General features: G+C 41.9%; 1 protein-coding gene across 3 annotated transcripts in view; it reads right to left on the bottom strand.

Annotated features, from left to right (window-relative positions):
• Window positions 1-20,472, bottom strand: part of RAPGEF5 (Rap guanine nucleotide exchange factor 5) — a 384,903-nt gene that overhangs the window by 139,327 nt on the left and 225,104 nt on the right. For all 3 annotated transcript variants that reach the window (XM_073581473.1, XM_073581472.1, XM_073581474.1), the window contains exon 8: window positions 12,459-12,532. In XM_073581473.1, coding sequence (XP_073437574.1) covers window positions 12,459-12,532 — 74 coding nt within the window. The remainder of the gene's footprint in view (window positions 1-12,458; window positions 12,533-20,472) is intronic.

A 20,472-nucleotide genomic window follows, 5' to 3' on the forward strand; every position in this document is an offset into this window, starting at 1 on the left:
GCGTAAGGGATGGCATTAATTTCTCTCTTTGCAATGAATGATCAATGCTGAGACCTTAATCTATGAGGAACAACTGCTATTGAAGACATTTGACTATGAAAATTACAGCGATTTATCAAGTGTATTAAATCAATAGAGTTTTCCCATTTAAAGCCGATGGAGCAAATACAAAACCGAGAAATCCTAAACGTTATTGGGAAGACCTTTTTCCTGATCAATAAAGAATAGACAGGTGCAGGCATTAAAGAATAATTGCACAAAGAAGCAGCCAAAATATTTTATAATCTGCTTGGAAAAAAAAAAATCAAAACTAAATTCAGAAACTCCTTAAATGAAAGCATAGTTTTATGAATGTTTTAATAGCTTCAAATACAGTGGCCTCGAGTTGCAGTCACTTTCTCACTCCATTCTGCTTGCTTTCATCTTAGGCTACTTTTATACTTACCGCATTTTTTGCGGTCCATTATTGCAGGCCGTATCGCCGCATTTTCTGTGGTCTGCCGCAATAACGGACTGTAAAAAAGTTTGCGGATCGCCGTTTTTTTCCCCCCCAATACTATGGAGATAGTATTGGGGGAAAAAAACGGCGTTCCGCAAAACCGGAAGTCACGGTGCAAAGCAAAAACAAACTTCCGTTTATTCTTGCGGCCCCATTGATTTACAATGGGGGCCATGTCCGTACGCCGTATAAAAGATCAAGCATGCTCAATTTTTTATCACAGCCGCAAGAACGTCCTTCACGGCCGTACGGAGCACTGTGGAATTTTTGCGGGCCGATTTTGCGGCCCCATAGAAATCTATTGGGGCCGCAAAATCAGCCCGCAAAAACACGGTAAGTGTAAAAGCAGCCTTATACAGACGTTCACACGACAGTATAAAAAACAGTTAAGAGTTGCATCCAGAAAAGTAGAATATTTTTTCTCACTCGCCATCCGTGTGCAGTCTGTGTACAATTTTTTCTTTTATTTTTTTTTTACAGGACCATTTACAGTTTCCTATGTTACAAAATTGCATTTTATCCATAAATGTCGGATGCTATTCGGTGGTATCTAGTTTTTTTTCTCGCACCCATAGACTTGAATGGGAATGTCTCATCCAATTTCCAGAGAACAATTGTGCATACTGCAATTTTTTTTTATACACAGATTTGGTCAGTGAAAAAAAACAGTGTTCATCTGCACTGCCACACTGAATAACATTGGTCCGAGTGCGATCCGTTATTTTAACTGACAGCACTGTAACCAAATATGGTCGTGTGCACCAGGCCTTCTAGTCAATGGGGAATTTTACTATTCAGACAGCATAAACATATATGAAGCAGTTGGATGAGGTGTCAAATTTATCACAGGGACGCCTACTATTTGGTAGATTTGGCTCAACTTAGGCACATATTACAGCTTTTGATTGTAAGCAATAAGACATAAGACAAAGTGCTTCTGACGCAAAGAGAATTGGAGAAAAAAAAGAGACCAATTCCTGTAGGCTGCTTTCACATTTAGCATTAGAAGAAACAAATTTTGTGGAATTTTCCCTTTTGCTTTTTTCAGCACTTTTGTTTTAAACAATTCTGTGGCTAGAGGCTATTTGTAAATTAAAATTTAAAGAGGTTGTTCACTACTTGTACATTGATGGCCTATCCTTAGGATAGGTCATCAATGTCTGATCGGCCGGGATCCGACACCCGGCACCCTCACCGATCGGTGTCTGGCCGGAAGTACTCACTTGCGGAGCTGCTCCATCTACTTGTAGTGGCCGCCGCGGGGTACTACACATCTGCCTCCTATTGATTTGACTAGAAGGTGGATGTGCAGCACCAAGCTCCGGCCACTACAAGTAGATGTAGCAGCTCCGCAAGCGAGTACATCTGGCCAGGTCAAGGATAACAGCTGATCGGTGGGAGTGCCAGATGACGGACTCTGGCCGATCAGACATTGATGACCTATCGTAAGGATAGGCCATCAATGTATGAGTAGTGGACAACCTCTTTAAAGAATATCAAACTCTACAGGTGTTTTTGTTTGTTTTTGCACAGATACTCACATTTGATACATCATGGTCAAGGTTGAATTTTTTTTATTTTGTAAGCACCATATGCTCTAGGTGTGGATTTTTTCAAGCATTTCCAATAGACAGAATTTTTAAAAAAAAAAAATACATGAAAAAAGTGCAAGTAACCATATCTGAATGAATTATAAAAACAAACTTAAAATTGTGTTTTTGTTGTTTGTCTTTTTTTACAGGACAAAAATGGCCATAAAGAAAAAAACAAAAAGTAAGACCGTGCAACAGCATGTGTCATTATTGTATTTTTCTGTAATAATAAAATAAACAGGTTTTGGAACATTCTGTTGAGTAGAGAACAAAATCTACCTAAAATAAGGCTCAATTATTACAGACAGAGAAGCCTGGAGCAATCAATACATCTTTAAGCTGCCTCCTTTCAGGTCTGTCACGTTCACCGATAACAGCTACACGATAAGCATCTCTCATTCTGTACAGTATGAATTCACCTTTCTAACAAGTCTTTGGTCACTTCAGAACAAACACAAAAGCAATAATAACTGTTCTCTAACATCACTTCTCCATTTAAAAAGCATATACTGCATAGATTGGTAGTTATTACAAAATATTATAACAAATGGAAAAAAGTTGAAGAACTTATATCTGTAAGAAATACATTGGCAGAGGCTGCAGTACAAAAAATTACATGTGCATCTGAAATTGTCAAGTCATTTGCCATTTAATTCAGCACTTTCCTCTACTAGATATAGTTAGCCTTACTTAACCATTGTTTAACCAGGGGTTGGACAAAATAATGGAAATACCTAACGTTTTGGCATCATAATCTTCGAACCTGTAATAAACATGCAAACCGTGACATATGGTAATGTTTTGTAGTTGATTATTTGTATTATGTGATATGTGTATGTAAATTAACTGTTTGCTTTGCAGAATTGTAAGAACATTGATGAGAACCTGATACCAAGGGCAGACCTCTCGGATTTTCAAAGAGGCCAAATTGTTGGTGCTCGTATGGCAGGCGCTAGTTTTACAGAAAGTGCCCGAATGCTTGGCGTGTCAAGAGGTACTGTCTCCAAAGTAATGACTGCATTTGAAAGAGAAGGAAAAACGTCCGCAGCAAAGCACAGGTCCGGCCGAAAGTCGAAGTTGACTGAGAGAGACTGTCGGACTCTAAAGCGAATTGTGAGAGAGGATCGCAAGACCACAGCTCCGAAAATCACTGCTGAGCTCAATGAACACCTACAGAACCCAGTTTCCACTAAAACTGTTCGTCGGGAGCAGCACAAATCTGGATTCCACGGAAGAGCTGCAATTCGAAAACCGCTGCTCTCAATGACAAATGTTTCCAAGCGTTTAGAGTGGTGTAGAAACCTCCAGAATTGGTCCCTCGAGCAGTGGAAACATGTGATGTTCTCAGACGAATCATCGACCTCCGGCTGAGTGTACGTTTGGAGACAGCCGAAAGAAGCATTCCATCCAGACTGCCTTCTCCCAACCGTAAAACATGGCGGAGGTTCTGTGATGATCTGGGGTGCTATTTCGTGGAGATCCGCCGGGCCAATGATATCCTTTCATGGAAGAATTAACAGCCGCAATTATTTAGGCACTTTGGGCAACCAAGTGCATCTTATGGTTCAAGCACTGTTCCCGGAGGGGAACACCATCTTTCAGGATGATAATGCACCAATTCATACAGCTAGAATCGTTAAAGCATGGCACAAGGAACATTGTAATGAAGTTGAGCATCTCATCTGGCCCCCACAATCCCCAGACCTCAACATTATTGAGCATTTATGGTCGATTTTAGAGATTCAAGTTAGACGTTGATTTCCGCCGCCATCGTCGCTCAAAGAACTGGAGGGTGTTTTAACTGAAGAATGGGCTACAATTCCTTTGGAAACAATTTCACATATTGTATGAATCCATACCTCGGAGAATTGAGGCTGTAATCGCCGCAAAAGGTGGACCTACACCATATTAAACTAACTTTTGTTGTTGTTTCCAGGTATTTCCATTATTTTGTCCAACCCCTGTAGTTAGCCTTACTTAACCATTGTTTAAACTTTTGGAGCTTTGAGTAGTTTCCCATAAGGGTGGAGTTGATACTGTTGATTCTGCCAATAAATGCATTAGAAGTTTTATTTATTCTGTTACCTTTGTTGATAAGAGTAACATTAAAAAAATGCTTTTGATTACAGGAAAAAAAAAAAAAAACATACAAGAGAGAGGTGTATGGGGGTAGCTAAAGAAATAAGGGAGTTAGCAGGCAAATAGGAGTGAGAGGGAAGTATCCATCCCCAAGAGGTGAAGAAATCCTAGCTATTCCAATTCATCAAAGTTTTCATGACAGAACTCTACATATACATGTCATCTTTCTTGGAGAAGTAACTCTGTACTTCGAAACGCGTAGAATAAACCACCACCTTATTTAATCTTTAGTGGGATATACATCTCAATTCTTTAAGCAGCGGGAAAACCGTCCACTAATCACTTTTACCTTTCATGACAGAATTCTGGAGTAAAAACTTGGAAAAGTCACAAAATTTGGGTTGAACTTGAAATTGAGCCAAAATTTTGTGACTTTTGGATTTTTCACAACCGTTTCTCCCAGCTCCACCAAAATGAGCAGGACTGGGGCAGGACAGGGATAGAGTGGGGGCACACTCCTCTTTATAAAAGAAGCGTCTGACTCTGGCACACCTCTCATCAAGACCAGTGTAGACAATCTGATTTACAGAATGGGATTACATAATTTGTAAGAAAGCAGGAGGTAAGGTCCTGAATGGCAGATATGTGTCACTCAGACGACTGGCCTCGGTAATGTAAAGTCTGTACCAGTAACACGAGGTTACTGAGAGTTTTAACTTGACTGGATTCTGGATTTAGGAGCAACAAAGAGTTTGGCGGAGTGTGGCGATCTGAGGTTGTGGGTGGTAATAATCCCTAGGCAGTTTAACAATTTAATTATTTTTATTCCTCACATCCATGGTCTTACAGCAATTCTGGTTAGATGGTCAAAATGCAATGTCCCCAGTCCACAAGATCCCATCCTGCGGCCAATAGTTCCACTGTCCCCATACCAGGAGATACACAATGTCTCCCAACTTTTGGTTGGCCCACAGATTTGTATCTCCTGCCGGTATAGTCTGTAGTCATAGTCCATGCTCCTCCACAAAACGGATATCATAACTGTAGCATGTATGTATATAACACTCCAGCCAGCAACAACAATCCTTATAGTTCCTCACATCCAGACGATGGATATCACGACCGTAGCACATGTACTCAGCTCCAGCCAACAACTTTACTACAGTCCCAACCGGGGTTCTCCATATGTCTTTGTGAGTTCAGTGATGGGCAGAGGAGCAGACCTGTATTCCACCAAATAAAGCCATCGTTCCTTGGGCTATTCCTGAAGAGAGTCTCTTTGCAGAGGGAGCCAGAAACTTTTTATATCCAGAGTTCCCATTTAGGACATTCTTCCATAGGATTGGGAGAAGGTGGGGGGGAGGTGATCCTTGATTGTTTAAATAACTTGCATATTTATCCTAAGTTGTGTAGGTTAGTAAACTGCAGTGGGCTGATGCAATATATGTAATCAGCAGGCATTCAAAAATTAACATACAAGAGTCAATATACAGGTTCATATATAACAATGGCTCCATTGAGGCCTCTGAGACACTAACAAGAGTCATGGAATGATTGCTTTACCAGATTACCAATATTATGACTGGCTTTAGGTATATATAAGATCCAGTCTGCACATCTTCCTCTGTTTACTGTCTCTGAATGGAAACATTAATTCCTGAAGCTGAACACTTTCCAGGTGAAATTAGTGCACTTAAACTGACGAGCAAGCAAATCTCTAATAAAATGCAACAATAAGATCAACGTAACCAGTGCTTAGTGGTGGAAAAAGTCTGCATCCCTTAGAGCCCTGGATTCAGCTCTACGTGCATTGGTCCAATAGTCTTTAATCTGTGGCCAGCTGCTCACTGTGGGAAAGGTTGTTCCCATAATAAAGCCTGGGATATACAAGCCTAATAACAGGCGGTTTGGTTAGCTCAGCAGAGTGAAGTTTGGGCAGGAGCTGAACTTAGAAGTGTGTTTATTGGTGAACACGTTAAACTTCTTGAGTGGATACTGCCTGGAATACAAAGACTGATGAAGCTGCTACATTTACCTTGTTTCACTGCGCCTGAATAAAGGACTGTTTGTGTTATTCATTTGTACTGGCTGTTTTGGTTTTGAAACCGTAAAGTTCAGTTTGGACAATAAACTTTATGTTGTTTAGATATAAAAACTCTGTGCTGATGCCTATCCAAATTGCTACCATAGAGCTGAAATCCTACAAATTTTATGGTCACTGTACTTACACTTGTACAGATTAACACTACACTGATCTTAAATGGAACCTGTCAGCAAGATTGTGCATAGTAACCTACACAGAGTGTCAGGTCGGCGCCGTTATACTGAATAAATGAAAACAGTCTTGTTGTTTCCTAATCTTTATTTTCAGTTTTGTGCTAATGAGATTCTCGTGCCCTAAGGCGGGGTTCATGTATGTGGTGCTCTGACTATACTGTATATTCATATTGCAGACTGCTGATAGGTCACTGATCCCTCAATGATCTGCCCCCTAGTTTGCATAATGAATATACTAATTGAGACACAACAAGAAAACAGATTTGCAAAAATACTCTGCAGTAAAATATATGACAGTAATCAGCAAGTGCTGGATAACAAATAGAGGGTATTTAGTCCGAATCCTGTTCATTTTAGACACTGTTCAGATGTTCAGGTTTTAAATACATTAGATAGGAACTGCTTCAATACGGGTTACCTTGACGCGGTGAAGCAGCTTGGTATACATTTTTTTGCAAAAAAAACTTATCGACTAAATACCCTGTATTTGTTATCCAGCACTTGCTGATTACTGTCATATATTTTACTGCAGAGTATTTTTGCAAATCTGTTTTCTTGTTGTGTCTCAGTTAGTGGGTGGTGTGAACGTTGTCTTACCGACTTGTTCACACTTGTGCATGTCACATGTGTTTTTAATGAATATACTAATGTATGTGTTTGAAAAAAAGCATGGCACTATATCAAAGTGGAGACGCCTGGGGCACTTGCGCACTTTCTGTTATCGGTTAGTGCCTACTATCTTCCTGTGTTTCCAAAGAAAAAAAATCACCATCAATATAGCGCCGTCGGGTGCGCCTGTGCATTAGCTTCTATCGTGTTCCCAATTTGGGTTATTAGATACAAAACAGATGCTCTCTTTTCTTCCGGATCTTAGCGGAGCAGCATTGTAAAGCAGAAACTAAAGAAGCATGAACAGACCATGCTAAACAAAGAGAGAATCAAGAAAAATAGGACAATGAAGATTATTACAAAACTTCATGACTTTGCAATTCCAGGATGAAAAGTAAATAATAAGAAATAAAGATTAGGTACTCGTTAACTACTTTTGGACCACCAACAGACTTCAAACATCCAGGCAGTCCACATCTTTCTCGAAAACATCATTGTAAGAGTAAGCAGCTGCACGAGATCGTGCACATCGCATCACATAAAACAGAACTCCCTATAGAAAAGGCAGACATGGTTTATTACCATCTCTGCCTTCATGATCAATACAGTATGAATTGTATACATAACACTGCACAAGAGCAGGGTATATATACAATGGGAAGTGATAACAGCGTGTGTTCCTTCATGATTGCCATATGTCAGGAGGAGCTTGTAAAACTAGAAGTAAAGTAAGTGGATATAAATCTGTGCCGACAATGATCCAGAATGTAGTAAGGAGACTTAAAAGGTTTAAAAGAACCAATATTAACAAATCTAAGGTAATTAGCACACAAACTGACCAATTTGTGTGTGCCCAGCCATGTTTTCATTTCTGACTTTCTCCAAAAGGAAGAGGTTTTCATTTTGTGGTTTGAATAGTCTGTTTCCCATTACTCATCTGCTGAAGTATGAAAAACTATATTGGTGGCTTAAGAAATTAGACACCTTTAGATGGTGAGCTTGGTTTGTAATGCAGAATACACGGTCATACCAAAGTGTGAGCTCGTGATATTCCGCAAACACCTGAACCAATATACTAGGAGTAGAACGCTGATGCTACGGGATCAATACTCTTTGGCAATCAGTTCAGAAACGTTACATCTCTACCATAAATCATTGAATAGTTGAAAAGGTCAGCAAATAAGGCAGGATGTGGACTGTAACCACCAAAGGAAGCGTTGACGGCCAGGATACACATTTTGAGCAAACACCAAGGACCGCACAGGAAATGCTTTTCTATATCACGTCATAGAACAATGCAACATCTTACGACAAGAGCAGGCTGACTGAAGATTAAAATAATGAAATCAGACATACGCACTTGTGTCTGAACATTACTTTAGAAATGAAGAGAAAACAATAGAAAAGATAAAACACTGGAGAGCTTTGCATTGTAAATGTACAGTAGATAAAAATTAGAATTACGCAAAGAAAGTCTCTGCCACACTGAATGCGTTTGGGAATGCAAATCTTCACGATCCGCTGTTGGGAGGCCATAGGCCCTTAAGGGGTTAAAACCATTCTGCTTTTTTATAGTTTAGGTATATCAAATGATTCTTTGCCTTTTTGATTAGGGTTATATTTTTATAGTTTGCAGGATCCTCATTTTTCAGATCAAAATCCCTTACATAATCAGCTAAACGATAAATTTCTAACGGCTGCAGCCTCCACTAGGGGAAGGTAAGCCGCTTACTACTAACTGGAGCACATTTATCAATACAATCTAATTCTGAACTTAGACTAGAAAGGCTTAAAATGTGCCCCATTTATCCAACTGGTTCATGCGGGCGGCACGGTGGCTCAGTGGTTAGCACTGCAGCCTTGCAGCGCTGGGGTACTGGGTTCGAATCCCACCAAGGACAACATCTGCAAGGAGTTTGTATGTTCTCCCCGTGTTTGCGTGTTTTTCCTCCGGGTACTCCGGTTTCCTTCCACACTACAAAGACATACTGATAGGGAATTCAGATTGTGAGCCCCAATGGGGACAGTGATGATAATGTGTGCAAAAACTGTAAAGCGCTGCGGAATAGGTTAGCGGTATATAAAAATAAAGATTATTATTATTATTATGAATCTGGCACATTTTCACCCCTTAGTGACTAAGACAATTTTAGCATTAAAGAGAACTTGACACCTGAGACAAGCTACCCAATCCATTATTTGGCCCCATGTTGCCATGGCAACTATCAATACCTTGGGTGCCAATGAGATTAAAGAGCCTCACTCCCTCTGTTATCCATCAAGATGTTGCTGTTACAATTGAGAGCAGCATCTAGGGGGTTAAATGGCCACGATTGGTGCCCACACCTATCATGGCTTATGTAGCAGGGTGTCAGCTATAGGAGAGCTCCATAGTTGAGTATGTGCTATTTTTTTTTTTATTTCATCACACATTAGGGCCGGATTGATTTTCAGACATATCTGGCAAATGTCAGATGGGCCGTTTCAGCCATGGGCCACATCGATTGAGGACACCGGTACTGTTACCAGCTGTGATGGCGAATGGAGCCAATGCCTCCATAGCAGGACACAAGCTACTTCCAGCCAGCCGGAGACCAGCGACACACTGCAAAAGTAGGCATGATGACGTTACAGCACCGCACCGCCTGTGTCCACTGCCAGATAGGGTGGGTATTATTCAAAAGATAGGTCTTGTAGTAAATCTGCAGGCAGGGTAATACAAGTAACAGAGACCCGCAATCTGGGGAAGGGTCAGAGCCGGCATGGGCCTGTGTGCTTTCAAATGCCAGGGCTGAATTTTAGCCCCAGTCTGTGCCTGGCAATATGTAAATGAAAAAAAAATCATTCTACCCCTATGTCTTAAATCTCATTAATGAAAGCAAAACTGATTTTTCTAATTCATCCCAAGAGATCAAACAAACACGGTTCAAATCATGTTACTTTATCATGTAATGTCGCCTCTATTGATTTATTCCTTTCTCCCTCAAGTCCTATATACCAAACTATGCAGCATCCATTGATCTGTCCGCTTTCAAACTGAATTTATGATAACGAAGTCACATCCATTCTAAGGCCGGAGTCACACTACCGTAAAACACGGCCGAGTGCTATGTGATAAAAATCGGATCGCACTCAGCCCAATGTTATCCTATGGGGCAGAGCAGATCTGCGATTATTTTCTCATGCCGATTGTGCGGCAAGACTTGGCTCACTGGCACCCATGCAAGTCTAAGGGTGCAGTGAAACATCGGACTGCACTTGGATGTCATCCCTGTGCAGTAGAATGTATGCAGAGACAGGCAATGGAGGAGATGGAGAAATTGCTTTCTCCATCTCCTCCTCAGCTGTGCTTGAGAGGATCGGAGCACGGAGCACTGACACTCGGCTCGCAGAAGCGCAAGAGCTGAGTGCCATTAGCATATTGCATCGGATACCATACGCTGGTCTGTTTCCAGCCTAATAATCTATAAACAAGTACATAGCTCATTTTATACTATACATATTCTATAAATATCGGTGGCTTCCACATAAATATCTATAATAGTATTACATATCAGAGTAATTGAATAATGAAAGCCATTGCTTTTCTCCCAGTATTGTTTTCGGCACACGCGGTGCAGAGCAGCGATCAGCGGCACACAGTGGATGATGGATTATAGAGACGGTCTTTATTATCTATAACACAACATCAAATGAGGGAAGCGTGGAGGACAGACGATGCAAGCCGTGTTCTGCATAACAAGGCAGATAGTTCAGAGAATATCCCAGTCCCGGGGGGAACACCTGACGTTTTATCATCACAGTGAGGGAAATACGAGAATTATGTGGGGAATGGATGGGACTAGAAAAGCATGTGGCCGGCTGGTCCTCATAAATGGAACAATCATGTAATACATTATTGATCTATTTCAGTACAGCGTGCCACGGGGAGCAGGTTATCAGTGTTACGCTGCATCAGGGCCCAACAATGCAGGCTCAGTATAGCACTTTTTACTTTTTTTAATATCAATTTCTCTTAAAGACAGATTGTTGCATTTATTTTTTGTTATGGATTTCCATTCCGTTTGCATTTAGGTTCTAATATTATAGATTTATTGAATATAACCACCTGCCTCTGTGTAAGAGAACTAAGACGTTGTAGATTCAAAGGGTTAAGCCATCTTAACAAGTGTCCACCTATCCCATTTCACAACTAATTGAAATCCATGCAGGTACACTACATGTGTAATCTTAATAAGATTACAGATTTTTTTTCCCAATTATGTAGATTTAAATAAGAAAAAAATTGAATGAACCATTTTTTTTTTACTTGTAAACTGCTGCCGCATGTCAAAATATAGCATAATAAAGGGAACCTGTCAGCATGAAAATGCAGTCTAATCTACAGGCATCACGCAATAAAGCAGGGGGAGCTGAGAAGATTTTTATATAATTTGCCGAGAAAAGATTCAGTACAACCGGTGATTTCATCACTTAATCCTCTGCTCTTTTTGATCCGGTGGGGCAATCCTATCAGTGACTGACAGCCGTCTCTGTACGAACAATTATACAAAGAAAGCTGTCAGTCACTGATAGGACCACCCTCGGACCCAAAATCCCGGAAATAGCAGAGGATTAAATGATACGGAATCTTTACTGACAAAACTATATATCAATCTGCTCAGCTCCCTCTGCTCTATTATATGATGTCTGTACATTGGACTGCATTTGGTGGTGACAGGTTCCCTTTAATAAATGAACAAACCTAACAGTCATGATTATAGGGGGAAAAAATTATAAATGAAGCCGTACGCAATGAAGCCCTCCTTGATTTTTTTTTTTTCTTGAAGTACCTAGGTACACAAAGGTACAAAATGACCTATGCATAGATTTTAATAGGGTCCATAATTCGGATTTGTACAACACAGATCCCAAGTCACTTTAGGGCTAATGTATATTATTTTGTCTAATATATAGAGAGTAAGGCCATGTGCACACGATGCAGATTTGCAGCGTTTCCGCAGCGGATTTTACCGCGCAGAAACGTTGCATATCCGCATTGTGATGTACAGTACCTTTAAAATGAATGAAAAAAAAAAACGCTGTGCAGACGCTGCGGATTTTTCCGCGCGGTTTTCCTGCGGTACAAAATCCGCAGCATGTTGCTTCTTTTGTGCGGTTTTCTATCTCCCCTGTTACCAAATCCGCAGGGGGAAGACCGCAATGGAAAACCGCACAAAATCCGCATGAAAACCGCGTGAAAAATGGAAGAAATCCGCAGGAAAAATGCAGGTCATTTGACCTGCGGTTTTCTTCCATTCTGCACGGAAAAATCCGCAGGGCTCAAAACTCCGTCTGCACTCAGCCTAACACAATACTAGAAAAGATCTTAATGTCAGATATATTTGGTATTAAAGAATTACCTCTGTGTCTGAAGTATGTTCAGAATTTGTAGGACTTGATTCTTCCGGGCAGTTAAATTCCTCCTCATCGCTAACTGTTAAAGAAAGGCAAAGTGGTTATTATTATATCAGCGCTGGATTATAGAATACCTGTCTTTACATGTAACTTTTTAGAATAAGCTGTCCATTCATCATTTTCAGCTGCATACGCCTAGTTGACTCGGGCAGCAAGATGTAGTCGACTACGTCTTGCTGCCCGCCTCCAATAGGCGTATACGGCCAAAAATGATGCACGGCAGAGCACACAGACTGTGTGTATCATTCTAGTTAACTGCCCCTTTGGCCCATATGCCAAAATCGCACTTTGCAGGGGTTTGGACATAAGAACTGATAGTGCCGCTGAACATACTGGCAAACGTTATATGAACCTAGCCTTATACAGCAATACTGAACTGTGTGGCTGTGAATCCAGCAATGAAGTGAAATACATTTGATGAATCCTGCAGCATGATCTGCAGTCAATGGCTGAAGTCTCGCTGTGCGGAATGCCCTTCACTCATCCTCTCAATAGACGTTTCGCGTTAGCTTCTTCTTACAGGGGGTATCCATTATCCACACATTGATTGGAAAATAACTGTTTTCATATACATTGAACCATATAAGCACCAACTGTACCAGACAGTACTTTTTTTGTATTAGTATTTATTTTTTCATGTTTTTTCTTTATTTACTTTGATCATTAGCTCATTAATTGGGTATTACTGATCCGGTTTTTCAGGTCCATTTGTGTGTCTACCCACTATATTATTAGAATTAATTTTTACCAATTGTTTGTCAATAATGTTAATAAAGATTGAATTTTTAATTTATTTGGCATATACTTCTTGCAATTTATAGGTTTAATGGTATTTTGGACGTGCCTTATGCAATTAGGTCACCCCTTTATGGTTTTTCACTGTGATGATAGTCCATCTTGTCTTTAGCAAGGAAGATTTGAGCAGTTTAGGGAATCATGGGGAATCGAGGAGGGGGAAAATGGCTTATAAGTGGTGAAAAAAGCAGATGTCTATAACAAAAGATATTAAAAATATTTTTTTTTTGCAAGGTTTGTGATAAAAAGTGATTTTTAGATTTATATTTTATCTAATCTTTTTCAGGGATGTATAACATGTAACACATATATTGTATGACAAAGTTGTGTACCTGTCCGCTATCCATAACCGTACACAGAAGCATTGCATCAGACAATGGCAGTACAATTAGTGACCTAGGATGTCAGTTTTAACAGTTTCCCTCTGATCTTTTCGTATTCAGAGAAAAAAGATGGAAGCCCAAACATATATGTATGGACTCTGGAATCTATCACTTCTGCCTCAATGCTTATTCATTTAGAAAATTGTATTAGGCGGAATTGAGACATCTGGGAAACAGGGTAAAACAAACAAAAAAATAGCCTCACCGTGTCCTATATTATGATTCAGTTCGTATTGCAATGTAGTGGGTCTCCAGCCAATAGTTGTGACTTGCGACTTATCATAGAAAAGAAATTTTGGCGAGTCCCAAAAATAGATAAAATCCTCAAATTTATTTCAAATATTTTAAAAGATCATATAGGTTGGGGCTACATCTCAACGCGTTTCTGGCAAAAGCCCTTATTCACTGAGATGAATCTTTTAAAATATTTGAAATAAATTTGAGGATTTTATCTATTTTTGGGACTCGCCAAAATTTCTTATCTGGGAAACAGGTCGCTGGTCTCCTGAGCCAAACTCACCAGGCTCCTAGTCATACATAAAGGTACTGTCACACTTAGCGATGCCCCAGCGATCCTGGCCAGCGATATGACGCGGTCAGGATCGCTGGTACATCGCTAAGTGGTCGCTAGTGAGCTGCCACACAGGCAGATCTCACCAGCGACATCGCAGGGGTCGGGGGTCGCTACTTACCTGTCAGACGCGGCGATCCTGACGTCCTCCCGCCCGCGTCCACGTGTCACTCGGCCCCTGCAGGAAGCGCCGCAGGAAGCTGACGACGAGAAACGGCCCAGGACGTTCTCGTGCAACCAGCGATAACCAGCGGGGGAGCCGGTCGGAAGTAAGTATCAGACATAGCGATATCGCTAGCAATATCGCTGCTGCGTCACAAAAACCAGTGACGTTACAGCGATATTGCTAGCGATATCGCTTAGTGTGACAGGCCCTTAAGGCTGCTCGAGTCTGGAGACCCCTGACCAGTCTGAACATCACGCTCCATGTTTCTTAGACATCTGAATTCAACATTAGTAAAAGAAGAAATAAGTTTATTATTCGCTGCACTGGCAAAGCTGTGCTAGAAAATCATACCGAAAACTAAAGCAGCAATTTTCCTAACCCTGTGTTTATTCGGGAATTTTCCCTGTAATGAAACAAACCTAAAACCTGTGGTCTTTGGAGAACCGCCAAATCCATGGTGCTTACATTTACGCCAACACAAACTGTTTTTATGTCCTTCAGCCTGTGAGAAATTTAATATCGTCATGTATTTTACGTCAGTTGTAGAAAGTTGTTCATGATGTGTAGACATTGTGCAATTGCAGCCCCGCATGGACATAAATTACTTCCAGTATTTACATCTTATACATTTTCTTTTAACAAGACGTCTGAAGATTTCATAAGTAGCAAGGAGGCTTAGGGAAAAAACGTCAGTCTCACCAACCACTGGGAGGCTACATTCTACCAAGAACTTTTAAATATTTTGATTCCATTATTCAATAAAACAACATGATGAATCTTTATAAAATTTTGCAGTCGCCAATGGATAGTCACACATCTGTCAACATATATTCTGCTACTTCTTGTGTGACTGTCTTTTGTACAATATACTTCTCTTTTCTAGCCATGGGGAGACTTAGATTACAGTATTTTAATATTTCTATTCAATATTTAAATATACAGTTGGGCTCATTTACTTAAACTGTCTAACTTTTTAGACCCTGCAAACTTAGGGGTACTTCACACTAAGCGAGATCGCTGATGCGTCACCGATTTTATGACACATCAGCGATCTCGCTGTGTGTGGCACGCATCAGCGACCGGCCCCTCTGCCGGGCATCGCTGATCGTGCTCTAATGTCCTGGGCCACTTTTTGATCGTTGATCTCCCGCTGGCCAGCACGTACCGCTGCGTGTGGCAGCGGGAGACCAACAATCAGCGAGCTCCCAGCGCTGTAAGCAGACGCTGGGAGCTGGTATCCAAGGTAAACAGCGGGTAACTAAGCACAGCGTGCTTAGTTACCCGTTGTTTACCCTGGATACCAGCTCCCAGCATGAACACGCTGGTATCCAGGGTAAACAGCGGGTTACTAAGCGACGCGAGCGCATAGCTACCCGCTATTTACCCTGGTTACCAGCATCCTAGCTGGTCCTGATCGCTGGTGAGATCTGCCTGTTTGAGAGCTCACCAGCAATCATGTAGCGATGCACCAGCGATCCTGACCAGGTCGCATCGTTGTCAGGATCGCTGGTGCATAGTTTAGTGTAACGGGACCCTTAGACTAAACAATCCTAAAATCCGCCAGATTTATCAAAATGACTCAATGCTGCTTGATTGCACATATTTAAACTGTCTACTCCATTTACACCACTTAATGGTTTACTTACTTTGATCCAAAGGTTTTGGCACAACTCTTTGCTGATCGTTGAAACCTTGTTTAAAAAATATGTGCTGTAAAGCATTTTTGGTGCAAACCAAAGGCTTACAGACATCGAACATGAAAAATGTATGTATTGTTTTTATATGATAATGGTTACATTTATTTATTAAAATTGTATTTTTAATCTGCAGTCGTCACCTATCTATTCATTAAATTTATTGACTCATTGATATTCAATTCGCAGTCTGATCTAAGTTTCAAATTTTTCTCTTGTCAGAGTGTCCCTCTCAGTAACACAGGCTGCAAGCAAATTCATTAGCTCATAAGAGCACAGCTTCTATCCTGCACCTATTTTCTCTTCATGTCCTTTCCTCCTTTTCAATATCGCTATTCTTTGCCCTCTCAGATATATTTTCTTTCCTCTCCACATTGTGGAAATCTATGCACGACCCTCAACTCAATGAAGCCATCTCCAACACCGAAAAAAGTAGATGTGGAGAAGAGAGTCATCAAAACCAGGAGGAAGAACTCTGACGGATTTGCAAGAAAAACTAAAGAAAACTATTTAGTAAGTTGCTTTACTCTGCACTTAGGATGCAAATTAACAAAAAAAAATAAAATGATTAGTTGCACATTCAATTTCAAGAGAACCTGTCACATGCTCAAAAAATTGAGTTAAGTATCTTAAAAAATTCAAGCGTTCTACTAATTCTTCTATTTTCCATTTTGAGTTGTGACATACAATGCAGAGATATTTTAGAATTGTCGTTATTAGAGGGAAGTATATGAATGCTCTCCTTCCAGTCCAACTGGACATTTCTTGAGTCTTCTCTGGGTCCATGTGCCTTCACCACTCCATCCCAGATGTTGTTAATCACAAATCATTAGTGTCTGAGATTGCTAGATCACGAGATTAACTGCCAAGTGGTGTATATATAGATAGAGAGACATCTTGCCTACATTCCCCCTTGAAGAAACAAGTTTAAATGTTTTGTGATGTAATATTATTATTATGCATTTATATAGCGCCATTTATTCCATGGCGCTTTACATCTGAAAAAGGGAAATATAGACAAGTATAATAAACATGTGTAAGACAAGGGACACACAAGTACATAAGGAGAGAGGACCCTGCCTGCGAGGGCTCACAGTCTATGTAATGCAAATTGTGATGTGCATTAAAGGTGTTAGCAATATTGATAGTGTGTGTAGTTTGACAGTAGGAATAGTGAGAGTTAATGTTTGGGACTAGCCCAGAGTTGAAGGGGATAAGTTGAAGGGAAAGTGACAATTTCTTGTCAGAAAGGAAGATAGGTCCTCTTTCTATGCACTCCAGACCCTAAGGTCCATTATGAGCAGCGCCACATTCTAGGGGTGTCCCTAAAGTGAATGGAGACCGAAAGAAAGAGATAGTGATATCCTGGGCATAAGTGACTAAGAGAATGAGTGATAGGTCAGAGATGGGTCCTGGGAGAGGACACATAGCAGAAAGGTCTAGAGTTTATAACTCTTTTAGGTACCAGGCAAAGACAGGACTGGGTAAGTGAAACAAGAAGAAAGTCTCAGGTCCAGAGTTGCAGAGAGCTTGAAGCCAAGACCGGCCATACTGGCACCCTATGGCGAAACAAGACTCGGAATTGCAGGGTGAGTACAGGACTCTTGCTAAGCAAGACTGTAAAGCCAGGATCCCCACTTTCATGTACTGTCTGGGGTGCAAGAGACAAATACCTCGCCCCAGCCAGTGCTCTGATATATATATATACATACATACACACACTCCCCTTTCCAATCCTGGTATGCATGGTCCTCTCACCCCCCCAATCCTGGTATGCATGGTCCCCTCACCCCCCCTTTCATGGTATGCATGGTCCCCTCACCCCCCTTTCGTGGTATGCATGGTCCTCTCACCCTCCTTTCGTAGTATGCATGGTCCCCTCACTCCCCTTTCATGGTATACATGGTCCCGTCACTCCCCTTTCATGGTATGCATGGTCCCCTCACCCTCCTTTCGTGGTATGCATGGTCCCCTCACTCCTCTTTCATAGTATGCATGGTCCCCTCACTCCCCTTTCGTGGTATGCATGGTCCCCTCACCCTCCTTTTGTGGTATGCATGGGTCCCCTCATCCCCCTTTCGTGGTATGCGTGGTCCCATCACCCTCCTTTCGTGGTATACATGGTCCCCTCACTCCCCTTTCATGGTATGCATGGTCCCCTCACCCTCCTTACGTGGTATGCATGGTCCCTTCACTCCCCTTTCGTGGTATGCATGGCCCCCTCACACTTATTTCGTGGTACGCATGGTCCCCTCACCCTCCTTTTGTGGTACGCATGGTTTCCTCACTCCCCTCTTTCATGGTATGCAAGGTCCCCTCACCCTCCTTTCGTGGTATGCAAGGTCCCTTCAACCTCCTTTCGTGGTATGCAAGGTCCCCTCACCCTCCTTACGTGGTATGCATGGTCCCTTCACTCCCCTTTCGTGGTATGCATGGCCCCCTCACACTTATTTCGTGGTACGCATGGTCCCCTCACCCTCCTTTTGTGGTACGCATGGTTTCCTCACTCCCCTCTTTCATGGTATGCATGGTCCCCTCACTCCCCTTTCATGGTATGCAAGGTCCCCTCACCCTCCTTTCGTGGTATGCAAGGTCCCCTCACCCTCCTTTCGTGGTATGCAAGGTCCCCTCACCCTCCTTTCGTGGTATGCATGGTCCCCCTCACCCCCCTTTCGTGGTATGCGTGGTCCCCTCACTCCCCTTTTGTGGTATGCATGGTTTCTTCACTCCCCTTTCGTGGTATGCATGGTCCCCTCACTCCCCTTTCCTGGTATGCAAGGTCCCCTTCACCCTCCTTTCGTGGTATGCAAGGTCCCCTCACCCTCCTTTCGTGGTATGCAAGGTCCCCTCACCCTCCTTTCATGGTATGCAAGGTCCCCTCACCCTCCTTTCGTGGTATGCATGGTCCCCTCACCCTCCTTTTGTGGTCTGCATAGTCCCCTCACCCCCCTTTCCTGGTATGCGTGGTCCCCTCACCCCCCTTTTGTGGCATGCGTGGTCCCCTCACCCCGCTTTCGTGGTATGCGTGTTCCCCTCACCCTCCTTTCGTGGTATGCCTGGTCCTCTCACCCCCCTTTCCTGGTATGCATGGTCCCCCTCACCCCTATTAAACTAGACACATACAAAAAAAACATTTATACTCACCCTTCTTTCCTGTGCTCCAGCGCTGTCACGTTCCGCTGGAGGCCGGGGGAAGAGTCTGGCGCCGGAGTACGCGCATGCCCACAGCGCTGTCCGGCGCCATGTTGCTGAAGACACACTGCAAATGTGTCTTCAGTAAAATGGTGCCAGAGCACGCTATGCGCACGCGCGATTCCGGCCGCACTCCTGCCCCGGTCTCCGGCTGAAAAGAAGCGCCGCGGTAACGCTCCTCCCGGTCAGGTAAGTATGGCGTCGGAGATGGCGGTATGCAGTGTGTACTGTACCGCCATCTCCGACACCACACACACTCCTCACCGCTGGCTGCCTCATTCTGTCTGGAGCCAATATATATATACACACACACATATATATATATATATATATATATATATATATATATATATATAAAACGGGCTAAGCGTCACTCTGAAGCCTTTAAAGACTGCGCAGTCTGGCTCCAGACAGAATGAGGCAGCTCTGGAAAAAATTAAGAGACCACTGCACAGTATTATAAAAATCAGCTTCTCTGCATGTCTTACAGCCATTACATTCCAGTGTCAGTCGAATTTCAACCAGAGTACACCTCATTCTACTTAATGTGCTTCTGATTAGGTGATCACCTGAACCAAATTTTATTTTTTTGTAAACTATAAATTTTTATTGATGATACATCAGATATTGACAAATATACAACAGTCACAAACATCTTTTACAATCAAAGACAAAGAAAGTTGAAAGAGAATCAACACCTCATACAACACATCAAAAAAATAAACCTAAAGCAGTTTGAAAAAATTGTAACCTTAATATGAACAGACAAAATGACAAAAGACACACCATTGGGGAGAGGGGAGGGAGACGAAGGGGGGAAAGCAAGCACCCAAAGGAGGGGAGGATAATGGTCAGATATCGATCTATTCTGTTCTTTGCGCCCAAAAGTAGTCCCAAAGAGCCCAGACCGAGTCAAAGCACTCCACCTTTGCATTGAGTATCGCGGTCATATACTCTATCCGTTTAATGTCATTAATTCTGCAAAGTAGATGGAGGAAAGGCGGCAAGGAAACCTGCCTCCAATTAAGAACAATCAAACATCTTGCCGCGGTAAGAATGTGAAGTAACAGCTTTGCTGCCCTTTTCCCCATTCCCCCTTAGGGGTAAGATTTAGCAGAACCAAATCTTATTTAATGAAGGAAAGTATAAAGAAAAACC

The sequence above is a fragment of the Dendrobates tinctorius genome, unplaced genomic scaffold (assembly GCF_039654945.1).
Source record: "Dendrobates tinctorius isolate UK_male_01 unplaced genomic scaffold, ASM3965494v1 ptg000070l, whole genome shotgun sequence".
In the NCBI taxonomy this organism is placed as follows: Eukaryota; Metazoa; Chordata; class Amphibia; order Anura; family Dendrobatidae; genus Dendrobates; species Dendrobates tinctorius.